This window comes from Euleptes europaea, chromosome 10 (genome assembly GCF_029931775.1).
Source record: "Euleptes europaea isolate rEulEur1 chromosome 10, rEulEur1.hap1, whole genome shotgun sequence".
In the NCBI taxonomy this organism is placed as follows: Eukaryota; Metazoa; Chordata; class Lepidosauria; order Squamata; family Sphaerodactylidae; genus Euleptes; species Euleptes europaea.
In genome coordinates, this window is record NC_079321.1 from 18,352,114 (window position 1) to 18,367,090 (window position 14,977).

A 14,977-nucleotide genomic window follows, 5' to 3' on the forward strand; every position below is an offset into this window, starting at 1 on the left:
GGTTTCAGAGGTCTACTCCCTCTCAATGGCTTCAGGTCCCAGTTTGAGATGCCCAAACCCTTTAGTGCACTCACATCACTGTCAGTGTGATGTCACAGGTTAGGTTAAACAAACCTTAAGCATCTGAACTGACTCATTGTTTTGTTTGTTTTTGTACCTTGTATCTTTTGGAAAGAGCAGGAACTATGCGTAGCTGTGCTGATGTGGGGAGAAGACAGCTCCACATCTTGAAATTCAGTGGGACGGGGGAAATGGTAAGACTGATGGGGAACAAAATGACCACCTAGCTGGTGTTCCAGCCCCCTCCCTTTTCTTAAGCAACCTCTCATGGCTACAAACACCCTTGGCAATATGTGTGTCATTTCCACAGCAGTGTCAAAAGCTAGATCTGGATGAGTTCTGCCAGGGACAAAAAGGTGACGCTTCAGGCTGCACAACCACATGTGTTTTTCAGCTCCCTTTTCCAGACCCTTAAATGTCTAGCGCTCTGTAACATCTCCTGGGTCCAATCTGCTCCTTTTTCCTTCCCTGCCATAGTTCCCCCCCACCCAATTAGAAGGGTACAAATTAAATAAAGGAGGTGAGCATCAAGCTTTAAACCTCTGGCACATTCTGACAGCTTTTAAATTATATCAGTTTCTTTATCACCTGCTTTCAAAATTCTGATATAAGCGGAACATAACAAAGGTTCGACAGCCAGGATTTTGCATTCCAAGGCGGCTTGCGAGACCTTGAGTGTTCCTCTGCTGCAGGCGGGCAGGTGTTCTGCTGTCGCACAACGACAGACGAGAAATCTCGCCAGAAGAAAAACAAGACAGGTAAATCCCCTTGGAAAATGCAGCCAGCCGTGCCAGGGCAAAGCCAGAGTGCGCCGAGTTTCGGCGGTTTGCCTTCCAGGCAAAATGTAGAGACAAGGAAGTCCTTTGCTACCTTAATGGAGTTGTCTCGAAGGCCACTGATGATCTTCTCATCGTCATACTGTAAGCAGTAGACCCCTTTACTGTTTTCAGATCGGCACTGAATTCTTTGCAAGTTGTGCCTTCCGCATCGCCAGTTAGACTCTATAGTCTGCAAGAGAACAAAACTGGTCAGTGTGATACGACAGGGCAGTCCTTTTAAAAAACTGTTTAATGTCATTTGTTAAAACACCGGAAGGCAAACACTTAACGATATCAAAATCAAGTGAGGAAGAAATCTACTAAATAATCAGTCAAATGAAAAAAAGGAGAGAATGAGCTTAGCTAAGAATACATCATGCAATAGTCTACATGATTCCTGATTCATAAACAATTCAATTTCTTGACACCAGTGCGTTAAAAATACTTTAATCGATCAACCTTTAATGGCATATTAATTAGTTACAATCATGTATCCAGATAAAATAGTACAGTTTATATGTAAATGAAATAGATCAATCATGACAACAATCCAATAGGTTTATGCTTGATTCCTCGAATCCTCACAGCAGCTAAAAGAAACTTTGCCTCCTCCTCTGCAATTCTTTAATCTGTTGGTTTAAAGAACATCCAAGACTATGTTCATATACTACAACAGGCATTACAAACCTTGTTAAGCCTGGGGACACTTCTAGAACTTTGAGAACAGTGTTTGTGCATGTGTTAAGTGCCGTCAAATCACTTCCGACTTATGGCCACCCTATGAATCAATGGCCTCCAAAACGCCCCTATCTAACAGCCTTGCTGAGGTCTTGCAAACTGAGGGCAGTGGCTTCCTTGACCAAGTCAGTCCATTTCATGTTGGGTCTTCCGCTTTTCCTGCTGCCTTCAATGTTTCCTAGCATTATTGAGTAGGCACCTCCATAAAGGGGTGCCATGGGAGGGGGAGCAATCACAAAACATTGCGAGGTTCCTAATTAAGTGTCCTACAGCTGTTTCTGGATGGGTACTCCCTGCAGACTCCTGTGCCCTTCTGACGCGCCTCCTGCTCCAATGTGACAGAATAAAACCAGGGCTGGCTTTTTGCTTTGGGGAAGGGATTTCCCTAAGAAACAAGTGGGTGCCAGGAAATACACCGGTGAGCACCATGGCAAAACAGAGTTGCACTTACCTGTAACTGCTGTTCATTGAAGTCTTCGGTGCAGACACACATGTGGGACTGCGCCTGCGCGCAGGCCTGCCGCCGGAAACTTTTATTAGCCTTAGACCTTTAAGGGGGATGCCCTTCCCCTTGAGCAGCAGGCCGGCTTGGTGCCGAAACCACCGGGTGCTCCTGGGCGGGGCATCCCCTCCCTCCTCAGTTCCTCACCCGCCGCCAACCTTAGCCAATGTAGTAGATGGTTCCCCAGTGATCCTGAAAATAGGGCCAGGACTGGGTACAGAAGAGTAGGATAATTAACCCCAACTCTCTGATCCGTTACATTCCTCTTCTACTAATTCTTCCCTGTCTTTTTTTTTTTTTTAGGTTGACAGCGGGGTCGGAGGGAGGGATGTGTGTCTGCACCGAAGACTTCAATGAACAGCTGTTACAGGTAAGTGCAACTCTGTTTTCATCTTCAGTCTTCGGTGCAGCCCCACATGTGGGATTTTAACAAGCTTACCCAACAGGAGGTGGGTGTCGATCTAGGAAAACAACGTCTGAAGGACTGCTCTTCCCACTTCCGCGTCTCTCCTGGCTTGCAGGTCCAGCGCGTAGTGTCTGACAAACACGTCTTCGCTTGCCCACATCGCCGCCTTGCAGATGTCACCAACAGGGACTCTTCTATGAAGCGCAGCCGAGGAGCCCTGGGCTCTGGTGGAATGAGCCCTGACTTCCAAAGGACACGTCATCTTTGCTTCCCTGTAAGCAAGTTTTATTGCCGATACCACCCACCTAGCTATGGACTGGGGGGATGCAGGCTTCCCCTTCTTGGGGCCTTGAAAACAAATAAAAAGAGATTTTGATTGTCTAAAATGTTTTGTTCTATCAATGTAGTAAAGTATGCCCTCTTAAGGTCTAACGTGTGTAGGGTCTTCTCCGCAGGGGAAGTTGGTTTTGGGAAAAAAACTGGTAATACCAAGTCCTGCGACATATGAAAACTAGAGACTACCTTAGGTTTGAACTTGAGGCTGGGGTGTAGCACCACCCTTTCGTTAAACACTCTAAGAAACGGGTTATCTATCCTGAGAGCAGCCAGCTCACTAACTCTTCGGGTTGAAGTGACTGCAACTAAAAATGCAAACTTGGCTGAGAGTAGTGGCAAATGTGTATGAACCAAAGGTTCAAACGGGGGTAACATGAGTCTAGCCAAAACTAGCGAAAGGGACCATTGAGGGGTTAACCTTGGAACAGGGGGAAACACATTATTAAGCCCTCTAAGAAAATGCTTGGAAAGAGGGTGGGGAAAAACAGTGTACCCCTCTAGCTTATCATGGAACGCTGAAATCGCAGCAAGATGTACTCTCACCGAGGAGACAGCGAGGCCTATCTTAGTTAGATCCAAAAGGTAATCAAGGATTCGAAGGAGTGGGCAGAAAAAGGGGGAAAGGCCCTTGGTCAGACCACTTATCAAACCTTTCCCACTTCCTATCGTATGAGTATCGAGTGGAGGGTTTTCTGGCTTGAAGGATTACCTCCCATACTGGGGAGGACAGGCCCATCCCTGGTTGGGCACGATTCTCCAAGCTGCTAGGTGCAGCCTGTCCACGTCGTGGTGAAGAAGGCTGCCCCATCTGAGTAGGCCCGGGTGTCTGGGTAAGGGTCTGTAGGTACCTTCTGCTAAACGCATCAGTTCTGTGAACCGTATTTGGCGAGGCCACACGGGTGCTATCAGGATGCACGAGGTCTTGTCCGATCTGATTTTCCCCAGTACTCTCGCTAAGAGGGGAAACGGGGGGAAGGCATAGAAAAGGGAGCCCGACCAAATGATCTGAAAGGCATCCCCTAGGGACATTGGGTTGTTTCCTGCCAGCGAGCAGAACTCCTCTGCCTTCCTGTTCTCCCTGGTGGCGAACAGGTCTCGGAATATGGGTTGCAAGAAACACTCCTGTAGCTCCCACTCGTGATTGGTCAGGAATTTCCTGCTGAGGGAATCTGCCCAGGTATTGTGTATCCCTGCTATGTGTATGGCTCTCAACTGGATGTCGTTCGAGAGAGCCACTAGCCAGACCCTCCGAGCCTCTGCACACAGGGGGATGGAGCCCGTGCCTCCCTGCTTGTTGATGTAGAATACTGTGCAGGTGTTGCCTGATTGGAGGAGAGTTCTGGAGCCCCGTAGGATATCTGTGAAGGAGGTAAGTACATAACGCACAGCCCGTAATTCTAACAGGTTTATGTGCAGGGATGATTCCCTGGGTTCCCACCTCCCTAGAGGCATCTGTGGTAAGAGTAAAATCTGGGGTCCAATGGCCAAAGGGTATACCCTTCAATAAATTGGGTTCAGCAAGCCATCAATGCAAAGATCTTAACACCCCTCTAGGGATAGAGAGTCTATGCAGCTGGGAGTGACGGGTAGGGTTAAATGCCCTGAGAAACCAGTTCTGAAGTTCCCTCATCTGCAATCTAGCAAAGGGGGTGACTGCTGTGGTCGAGGCCATGAGGCCTAAAAGTCTTTGTATGGAGACTACTGGTTGGTGTCTGCACCTTAAGAAGTGTTGTACTAGGCTTTTAATTGTTGTCACTCTTTCTTGTGGTAAGAAAGCTTTTCCTGTGCTGGAGTCAAGCACAGCCCCAATGAATCGGGCTTGGAGGGAGGGGTCTAGTCTAGATTTCTTTACATTGACCAAGAGACCTAGGTCAGTGCAAGTAGAAAGGACCAGTTCAAGGTGAGATGACAAAAGGGCAGGACTGTTGGCTGTCAGGAGCCAGTCATCAAGGTACGGGAAGATACTGCATCCCTTGTCCCTAAAGTATGACATGCCTACCGCCATGCATTTTGTGAAAACTCGAGGGGCTGTGGCCAGTCCAAATGGTAGAACCGTGTAGTGGAACACCTCCGTACCATAGCGGAACATGAGGAATGTTCTATGATCTGGGTGTATAGACACGTGAAAGTACGCGTCCTTAAGGTCTAGCACTGCGAACCATGTATTGGGAGTGATCAGCTCTATCACAGAAGTCAGTGAGACCATCCAGAACTTTGAGATCCATAAACATTTATTGAGAATTCTTAGGTCAGTAATGGGTCTGGAGCCCCCATCTTTCTTCTCCACCATAAATATCCTGGAGAAAAAACCAGAACAGGTTGGGGAGGCTTTTTGAACCGCTCCTTTCAACAACAGCTCCTCTAATTGTGGAGCAAAATCTCGAAATGGGTTGTCCCGTGCAGAACTGGCGGGAGAACAGGTGGGCAAAAACTTGAACTCTAGGCGGTAGCCTTCTGAAATGATCCGGAGGACCCAAGAGTCCGAACAAATGGACCGCCAGGCCTCTGTAAATCTGGCCAATCTATTCAGGAACGGAAAGTCCCCTTGACTGGCCGGTGAGGGTAGTCAGAATTTCTGGTTGGGTTGTCTCTGGTCCCTCTGTTGAGGGCCAGTGTTGGTTCTTTGCTTGAAATTGTGCTTGCGTTGCCCTTGCTGCCCTGGCGGATGAAACTTGCCCTGGGGAGGATATGGCTGGAACCTTTGATACCGTTGGCTTCTGTTGAAGGATGAGTTGAAGCCCTGGTGTCAAGGCTGAAATCTATCCCGTTGGGGTTGAAAGGCCGTGGTAATGCCTAAAGATCTTGCTGTCTGAAGGTCTTTATATTAGTCAAGAATTAAGTGGTGCCTGAGGCGAACAAGGTATCACCCTCGAAGGGGAGGTCCTCGACCTGGGTTCTGGTGTCTGCTGGGAGGGCCGTTGTGCGTAGCCAGGAGTGGTGTCTTAAGGTAATGGCTGTGGCCATGGATCTGGCTGCCTCTTCAGCTGCATGTTTGCCCGCACTAATCTCCTGCTTTGACAATCGAGTTGCTTCAGCTTGGATGAGTTTTAGGGCCGATCTGGACTCTTCCGGCAGTAAGTCTATGTGAGGGCTGGCCTTTTCCCACAGGAACAACTGATACCCCCCCACGATCGTCTGATAGTTGGCGATACGGAAGTTTAACACTGAGGAGGTGTAGGCCTTTCTACCCAGATGGTCTAGGCGTCTGCTCTCCTTATCAGAAGGGGTGGAGTGATGCCCTTGTCTTTGTCTAGACTGCATCTCCCCGTGACAATGGAGGATGGGGCAGGATGAACCATCAGGAACTCTGCTGAGTCTGGCTTTACTCGATAGAGATTTTCTATCTTCTTGGTGGACGGAGGGGTGGATGATGGCTTCTTCCAGACGGTTTTGGTGATGTCGGCGAGACCTTCCAGAATGGGGAAGGCAGCGATTCTTGGATGATCTGGGTACAAGCGGCTGAGGATCTTGTCCTTAGGCTTGTTGTCTGATGTGGAGATGTTAATATCCAAAGCCTCAGCCATCCTGATCATCTGTTCTGTTCTTAACTTGAGATCCTCTGAAGGAGACCCTGCCTCTGTGTCGCCTACTAACTCATCAGGGGAAGGTTCAGAGACGTCCTCTGACATTCCTGCAGAGGCTCTTGTTTCTGAGTCCTCTGGATCCGACTCAACCCTAGGACTCCGTTGAATCAGAGGCGTGAAGGGTGAGGGGAGTTGTGGGGTCTCGAGTACTAGAGGTTTGCCTTGGAGGGTGATCTGGCGATACCTGCAAAAATCAATCCAGTCCTTTACTAGCTCTGGAGAGATGGTAGGCTGAGTCGACAGGCTCTGAAGAGGTTGTGGAGTATTCCTTGGAGCCGGGGGAGTCGGATCCGAGGGAGTCGGATCCGAGAGGTTTGGATCCGACAGTAAGAGTGGGTCGTCTAATGGATCCAGTTCTACATCGGAGAAGCATTGGAGAGGTGAGCCCGAATGGAATGACGGGGTCCTCGGTACAGGGAGAGGCGCTTGTGTAAGGGGCCTCGGATCCGGGAGGGTATGCGCGGGGGTAGCTGGTTTTGAGCTTGGGCGGCTGGATCCGGTGCTTTTTTGCTTATGCTTCGTCTTGTGCTTGTGTTTCTTAGAGACGTGCATCGGATCCGAGAGGGTAGTCGGATCCGAGGACCTCGGATCTGGGCCGGATCCGGGTGTCTGCAAAGCTGGAGCCGAGCGCACAGATTGCGTGCTCCTAGGAGATTTGGAGCTGGTCGCAGGGGAAGGAGCCATCAGGGCCTTCTTCCAGAGCTCCGCGTTCAAGCGGTCTGCACGGGCGTTGGGAGCCCGGGTGGAAAAACGCTGACATATGCCACAAGCCGATACGTTATGCCCCTCGCCTAAGCAGATTAAGCACAGTTCATGTTGGTCCGTGTGCGGTATCTTCGTAGCGCCCTTGGGACACAGTTTAAACTGGGTCTTGGGGGCAATCCTGGGACTCAGCACGAGGGTGAGGGAACCGGGGAAACAGGGTTTTCTCGCTCTCCTCACCCGTAGTACGGTAGATCGAGGATCGGTAACGGTTGGTGGGCTGGTTGGGAGGATCCCAGCGGCAGCCCTGTGTGGAAAAACTCACAAATCGAAAGTGGAATAACGAAGGAATTCTGAGGTCAGGCGAAAAGCTCCGTTCTTGGCGGCGGCAAAGAAGGAACTGAGGAAGGAGGGGATACCCCGCCCAGGAACACGCAGTGGTTTTGGCACCAAGCCGGCCCGCTGCTCAAGGGGAGAGGCATCCCCCTTAAAGGTCTAAGGCTAATAAAAGTTTCCGGCGGCAGGCCTGCACGCAGGCGCAGTCCCACATGTGGGGCTGCACCGAAAACTGAAGATGAAGCACAGGTACCCCACTGGAGATCACTTTATTACCTTCTTCCTGAGTGCAGTTGCATATCTGTATCAATGAACCTAATGTTTTTGCCACAGAACTCTCGTTTGACAGACGGCTGTTTACTAGCGTTTTCATCCTAGATATGGTAAAAACCATAATTTCCCCCCAATGAGCCAAGGATTACCAGGCTGAGGTGGGCTCGGGGCGTATCCAGTCTGCCATATCATCGAGATGTGAGAGCTGATCAATTTAAGAAGGCGGGTGAGCTTGAGAGGACTCAGTGCTGCTAACACCTTCCCACAGCCCTTCGGTCCCCCCACCCTTAAGTCAACCCTTGAGGCTATCTCAGCTTTGGAGAGTAGCACTCACCAGAGCACCCCACTTCTGTGTCTGACACTGGAAACAGAAAGGACCTCTTTAAAGGGTTGGCTTTCAGTTGCCAGCATGGTGTAGTGGTTAAGAGCGGTGGTTTGGAGCCGTGGACTTTAATCTGGAGAACCGGGTTTGATTCCTCACTCCTCCACATGAGCGGCGGAGGCTAATCTGGTGAACCGGCTTGGTTTCCCTGCTCCTACACATAAAACCAGATGGGTGACCTTGGGCTAGTCACAGTTATCTTAGAGCTCTCTCAGCCCCACCTACCTTACAGGGTGTCTGTTGTGGGGGGGGGCAGGTGATTGTTAGCCGCTTTGATTCTTCCTTAAGTGGTAGAGAAAGGCATATAAAAACCAAACTCTTCTTCTTCCTCAAAGGTGCTCACAGTACCATCCTCCCCACCTCCATTTTATTCTCACAGTAACTCTGAGAGGTAGATAAGGCTGAGAGTGACCAACCTGCGGTCCATGACATTCAGGTTCATGTGTAATGTATGAATCAATGCTTATTCTTCCATACAGGCTCCAGCCTATTTAATAGTGAAATTTATCTTTGGACTGCTTTCAACGCATTACACAGTTTGGATAGCCATGCAAAGAAACTGCCACACATGCAGAGGTCCAGAGATTCAGTTACTTTACCATAGTTATTCAGCAGAGACCAGCCTTATAAACAGAAATGAACAGAAATGTACAGGGAAATTAACTCCCTTCAGTCCTACTCCCCCAGCCATCACATTATACCCGCTGTGTTACGTTCCTTACTTTTTACACCTGCCCCCCCGCCCCAGATAGTCCACAAGTGACAGCAAGCAAAAGGCAATCCACAAGAGACAGCTCTCTGCTTCTCTGCATAATAAAAACACCAACAACAGAGGCTCTACCTTACAAGCAACTTTTACTACGTTGTTCCTGAGTTAATATTTACTTGATTTAGGGAATTTATGCTCTGCCTCTCCAGACACCTTCTCAAGTCAGCTCACAAGGTAAAAACAATGCGACAATAATAATAATAAAAACAAAAATAAGCCATCAACATTGAAATCAGCAATAGAACAAGTAAAAAGCCAGCCCGGGAGAGGGGGGGCATAAAAATACTACAAAACCTGTACGCAGCAGCCTCATATAGCATTCATTGAATGGGTGCTAGGCTAGAACTCCCCCCCCCCCCAAAAAAGCCAACAGCTAAAAATGGAGGAAGCCTTCAGCTAAAAGCTGGGCTGAATAAAATGTTTTCATCTGGTGCCCAAAATGCAGTAAAGTGTGTGCCAGACAAGCCTCCCAAGGACGGGCATTCCTCAGGTGAGGTGCCACCCCTGGAAAAGCCCCGTCTCTAGCTGTCACCTGCCTTACCACTGCAGCTAGAGGGGGCAGAGAACAAGGGCTTGGGAACAGGATCTCTTCAAGCAGCGCCAAGCTGTGTTGGGCACCACTTCCTCTTGCCCTTGTGTAAGAAGAAAGAGAAAGAGAACTTCTTGGCAGAAGAGCATTCTGAAATTGGCAGCTTTCTCCGTACTAGCCATAAAAAGCTGAGGAGCTAAGGCTGGAGTCGATGCAGGCTCATAAAGCAGCTTCGTGTTCTAACTACGACCAATTATGTTCTTAGGTAGCATAAAACTTTTATTTAGTTGCAAATGACCACCTTTTAAGTCAATTAGTATGCACTTAGTATGCATTCCAGAAAAGGAACAGTCTCCAGAACAGGAAATTTTGCCTTGCTTACCTAGTGACTTATCACTCATGATCATCTTGCACACTCGATCTGCTATGCATTTAATGGGTTGAAAACAGCCCTGAAGGATTCTGTTGTTCTCAACACAATAATTCACCCTTAACTAGTTTTTGTTTATGCATATTGGATCGCGCTCCCCCTCCCAAGTGGTATCGCTTTATTCTATCCACGTTTCTGACTGCCGCTAATTCGTGAAGTACTGTACGCAGCAGCCAGTTCACCAAATAAAATACTAGTCAAAACAATTCTACCTACGCGTTTAGGGAGAAACTTGCTTCCCATTTGGTGCAATTTTCACATTTTTAAACTCCTTTTATAAAGTTACCAGAAGCAAACGTGGGCTGCAAATCAAAGCAACCAGAGAGTGTTATTCATCGCTAGGCCAGAGTGCCGTGAATCGGTAATACCCTTGCAGGTGCACAGTTTAATTCTATGAGTAGGTGCGATTTCAGAGAGACATTATGTGGTGTTGCTACTGTGGGAAAATGTTTCATATTTTGGAGAATTTGTAAAATCCCCTTTAGTGTGTCAATTGCCAATACACTGGGAAAGTAGCCACAATACACACAAAAAATATATACAGCTGCACAGAAATTGGCAGGAGTAAAGACAGATGGGAGTACAAAGAAACGAGATTCTAAAGAACTAAATATAGCTGAATATAGCTGAGGCACGTTGGAGGACCAGCAGAAAAGGGGGGTCTGATGAAACCCAGCTTTTGCACACCCCTTTCCAGTTGTTTGCTGTATGAGATTTCCCATAATACCTACAGACCCAATGCAGATATGTTGCCCGACTGCCAAACCATAAGCCCAGCTAGCTTGCTCGCTCTCCTCTTGTGCAGGTTTTCTCACTGCTTTCAGCCCTTGAGATAACTGTGGCAAATGTCATATTTATATTTTTACTAACCACGGTTAGCAACCAGACCACGGTTTGCAAACTCACTTCTGACTATGGCTTCAAACTGTGGAGTGGTGGTGTGTTATCTCTTGAGCCAAGAGGAAAGATGGGGTTTAAATAAATACATAAGAAAATAAATGATCTACTTGAATAATAATTAAACTTGAATAGATAAATAAGAAAATAAATTATCTACAATTAATGAACACATTGCCCAGACCTGAATTGACTGGGTTAGTCCGCTCTTGTCAGATCTTGGAAGCTAAGCAGGGCTGGCCTTGGATTAGAAATAAGAACATAAGAAAAGCCATGCTGGATCAGACCAAGACCCAACAAGTCCAGCAGTCTGTTCACACAGTGGCCAACCAGGTGCCTCTAGGAAGCCCACAAACAAGACAACAGCAGCAGCATTGTCCTTCTTGTGTTCCACAGTGCCTAATATAATTGGCATGCTCCTCTGATCCTGGAGAGAATAGGTATACATCATGACTAGTATCCATTTTGACTTGTAGCCATGAATACCCCTCTCCACCATGAACATGTCCACTCCCCTCTTAAAGCCTTCCAAGTTGGCAGCCATCGCCACATCCTGGGGCAGGGAGTTCCACAATTTAACTATGTGTTGTGTGAAGAATTACTTCCTTTTATCACTGGGCCTTGAAAAGAGTCACCTTCAGCCCTAGTTCTGCTGGGGATGTTTGATGTGATGAGTGCAGATTATGAGGCCACAGAGGTTGTGTTACGCAAACTGCTTTATCCCATGGGATGTTTTGTGGAGTGGATGAGGGTATTGTAATTGCTGAATCTGAACCTAGATAAAACAGAGTTGCTGACAGATGCAGTGTGGGTGACCTAGGAGCAACAGGCTCTCTCCTGGCCCAGCCTTGCCCCTGGTTACATACAGGATAAAGCTTGGTAGGAAACTTTTGGTTAATGACACTCAAAACTTGCTATCAAGGTAATTCACGCTTCCTTGCTAACTCTCTTGGACTGAATACTGCAATGTGCTCTACATGGCCCCTTAACAGCACAGCACAGAAACTTTTGCTGATACCAATTTCTGTTGCTGGTCCTTTGGCCAGGCTTAGATCCAGAGTACATTATGCAAATTCTTGCTAAGTCACACTGGCTACCACTCCACTAAGTTCTCATCTCATTTCAAGGTGCTGGTTCTGACCAATGAAGACCAAAAATGGCTTGGGCCTCAGGGAAAGCCTCCTCTTTCGTTAAGATTCGGAGGACGACTTCGGTGCCTTACACAAAACTCCTTGCCTCTCTACTAGAATGAATGGTTGGGAGTAGTAAAAATGATAATGTTATGCAAACATGCATAGTTCATCTAGGTCACAGAATTCAGCTTTTCTTGGGACAGAATAGTAAGACACTAAGATCTGAGGCAAGATCTGAAAACAAACAAAGGTAGTTTATTCATATTACAGAAGTTTAAAGGAACTCTTCGGCAGTCAGACAAGGAATACCCTGGCTGAGGCACTTAGATTTATTCACTAGATATGGCTTTAATGTGTTAAGTGCCATCAAGTCGCTTCCGACTCATGGCGATCCTATGAATCAATGACCTCCAAAATGTCCTATCTTTGACAGCCTTGCTCAGATCTTGCAAACTGAGGGCTGTGGCTTCCTTGATTGAGTCAATCCATCTCTTGTTGGGTCTTCCTCTTTTCCTGCTGCCCTCTACTTTTCCTAGCATGACTTGTCTTTTCCAGTTACTCTTGTCTTCTCATAATGTGACCGAAATACGACAGCCTCAGTTTAGTCATTTTAGCTTCTAGGGTCAGTTCAGGCTTGATTTGATCTATAACCCACTGATTTGTTTTTTTGGTGGTCCAGGGTATCCGTAACACTCTCCTCCAACACCATATTTCAAAGGAATTGACTTTCTTCCTACCAGCTTTTTTCAATGTCCAGCTTTCACACCCATACATAATAATAGGAAATATGATGGCATGAATTAACTTGATCTTGGTGGCCAGTGACACATCCTTACGCTTAAGAATCAGTTTAAAATACACTTTTGCTGTTCAGTTCACAGGCTTCCAGCTCCTAACTGCCACCGATTGACAGTTATACAACCTGCTATCACTAAGGGTTAGAAACAGACTGTTTCCAAGAGGCTTCTCAGTCCTGAACACAAGGTTAGCCTCATCACATTCAGGCATTCTAACCCTATCAGTCAATCCTCTCCCCAAGACTCAGCCTAAATCATTACAACTCTGCTCATCACCAGAGACAAACCCCCAAAACAGTCGCTGTGTCCTCTTCCTGAGATACAGCTGACTTAGGGTTGCCAGCTCTGGGTTGGAGCCTGGGGCGGGACTTCAGCAGAGTATAATGCCATAGAATCCACTCTCCAAAGCAGCCATTTTATCCAGGGGAACTGGATCTTGTTCGTCTGGAGATCATTCATAATAGCAGGCGATCTCCAGGTGCCACGTGGAGGCTGGCAACCCTAAGCTGACCCCAATCCTGCATGCCTTCTGAGGCTGAGCTGTGCTCTGTCTGTCTGCTCTCCTGCTAAGGCCAGAACTGCCAGGTACTGCATCCTCCCCGCCCAATTCAACCGGCCCTCTAAAAAGTGATTGGATGTTAGAGCAGCGTTCAAATGGGATCAGACACTAACAGACTGGTTGTTTCATCTTCAGGGACCGAATTGCCTCCTGTCCGTCACAGCAGCCGCTCAACTATTTATGCACAAGGCTTCAAGTCCACTGTAGGGGATAACGCTTCTATTTCTCTTACCGCCCCAACAGTAGAACTTGAATGGAAAGCTTCCAGTCTCCTTCCGAAGCAAGGAAATCAGGACAAAACCTTTTAAAGTCTTTCCTCCTACTTGGGACTGAAAACGCAGAGTCCACTTGATGGCTTCATAGCCTTAGTCCCTCCCCGCCCCCTGCCCACAAAAGAAAACTTTAGGGAGGGGGAAATATTAATTTAAAAGGAAACCAGAAAGCATTTCCATAGGGGGGAAAAAGATGGAGACAGCTTCCATGGATTTTCAGATATGAAAGCAGAAAATATTCTTCCTAACAGCTCACGAGGAATAAATTACATCTGTACTAATTCGAAACGAATAGCTAAGCAGTTGGCTCAGCATCACGGATAATATGGAAAAGGCCCAGGGATTTGGAGTTGGGGGTGGGGGCGGGATCTGCAGCCCACCTGGCAAGCTGCCTGTTCACACAGTCTGCTAATAAGAGTCAAATTGTACTACAATATTTTGGGACTGTGTCCAAGCACATGATTAACTGAACCCAAAGTCAGATTTCCACAAAAACAAGTTTTGCATACCTAAATAAAATTTCCTGGGACAAACCCAAAACTAGTCTTGCCTTTACAGGAGGTTCCTAAGGCAGTGAAATCTGGTGGGTCAGCACAAGGGATCCAGGTAGTTATCTGAGGTTACCTGACCACCTTGAATGCCAAAAAAAGGGTAGGGGCTCTCGTTAAAAATGATGGCTCTCCCTTACTGGCCGTTCTGGAAGCAGAGAGCAACTTATCCAGTTCCAAAAGCCCCTTTGACATAATTTGCTGCTCTAATTTCTTCCTTGAGCTGCTGTGTTCTTATATCTGTCAGGGGCACATTTACAAAATCTGCATAAACATGCCTTGAAGCAAACACCAATTTGTAGTAGCATGCATTTCCAGCCCTGTTAAAGAATGAACTTTAGTTTACCAAAATGCCTTGTACTGTATTGTTTTCTTTAATTGATATTCTAAGTTTGGGCAAGCTGTTTCAGACTCTTTTTGGAAGCCTGGACAACACCTCTTCCCTTTGTCAGAAATCCATTCAGTAGCAAGGGAATGTGGAAATTTCTCTTTGGTCGAAAACGCATGTCTGTTTTGTCCTGCGATTCTCCCGTGAATGTAACAAATCACCCGTCAACACGCACGGTCATGTCCTGTGTGTGAGATCAAACCACCTTATCCTGAAACTTCCCAAGGTTTTCCAGTTCCTGCCTTGCGCTGAATTAAAAGAAAGCCTCACAGCAGCTGCGGGTGCTCAAAGGTGTGTATGAGCTCTCGGGTTGACTCCCTGCCGGGAGAAGCCCTGGTGGCAGCAGCGGCAACAATCTGCCCCCCGGACCCTGTGCCCCTCTCTCTCCCCCCATCCTCAGTGTGACGGGCACCTGTGCTACGCGAGGAGGAGTAGGCGTTGGCAACCCAAACTCCAGGCGGATTTGGATGAGTCCGTCGTGTCCAGCCAGTCAACCTTCGTCAACGCCCACCGCCAGA

At 47.6% G+C, this 14,977-nt stretch overlaps 1 protein-coding gene across 4 annotated transcripts in view; it reads right to left on the reverse strand.

Annotated features, from left to right (window-relative positions):
* FBXW11 (F-box and WD repeat domain containing 11) overlaps positions 1-14,977 on the reverse strand; it is a 123,105-nt gene that overhangs the window by 14,596 nt on the left and 93,532 nt on the right. For all 4 annotated transcript variants that reach the window (XM_056856415.1, XM_056856412.1, XM_056856416.1 and 1 more), the window contains one exon: positions 931-1,068. In XM_056856415.1, coding sequence (XP_056712393.1) covers positions 931-1,068 — 138 coding nt within the window. The remainder of the gene's footprint in view (positions 1-930; positions 1,069-14,977) is intronic.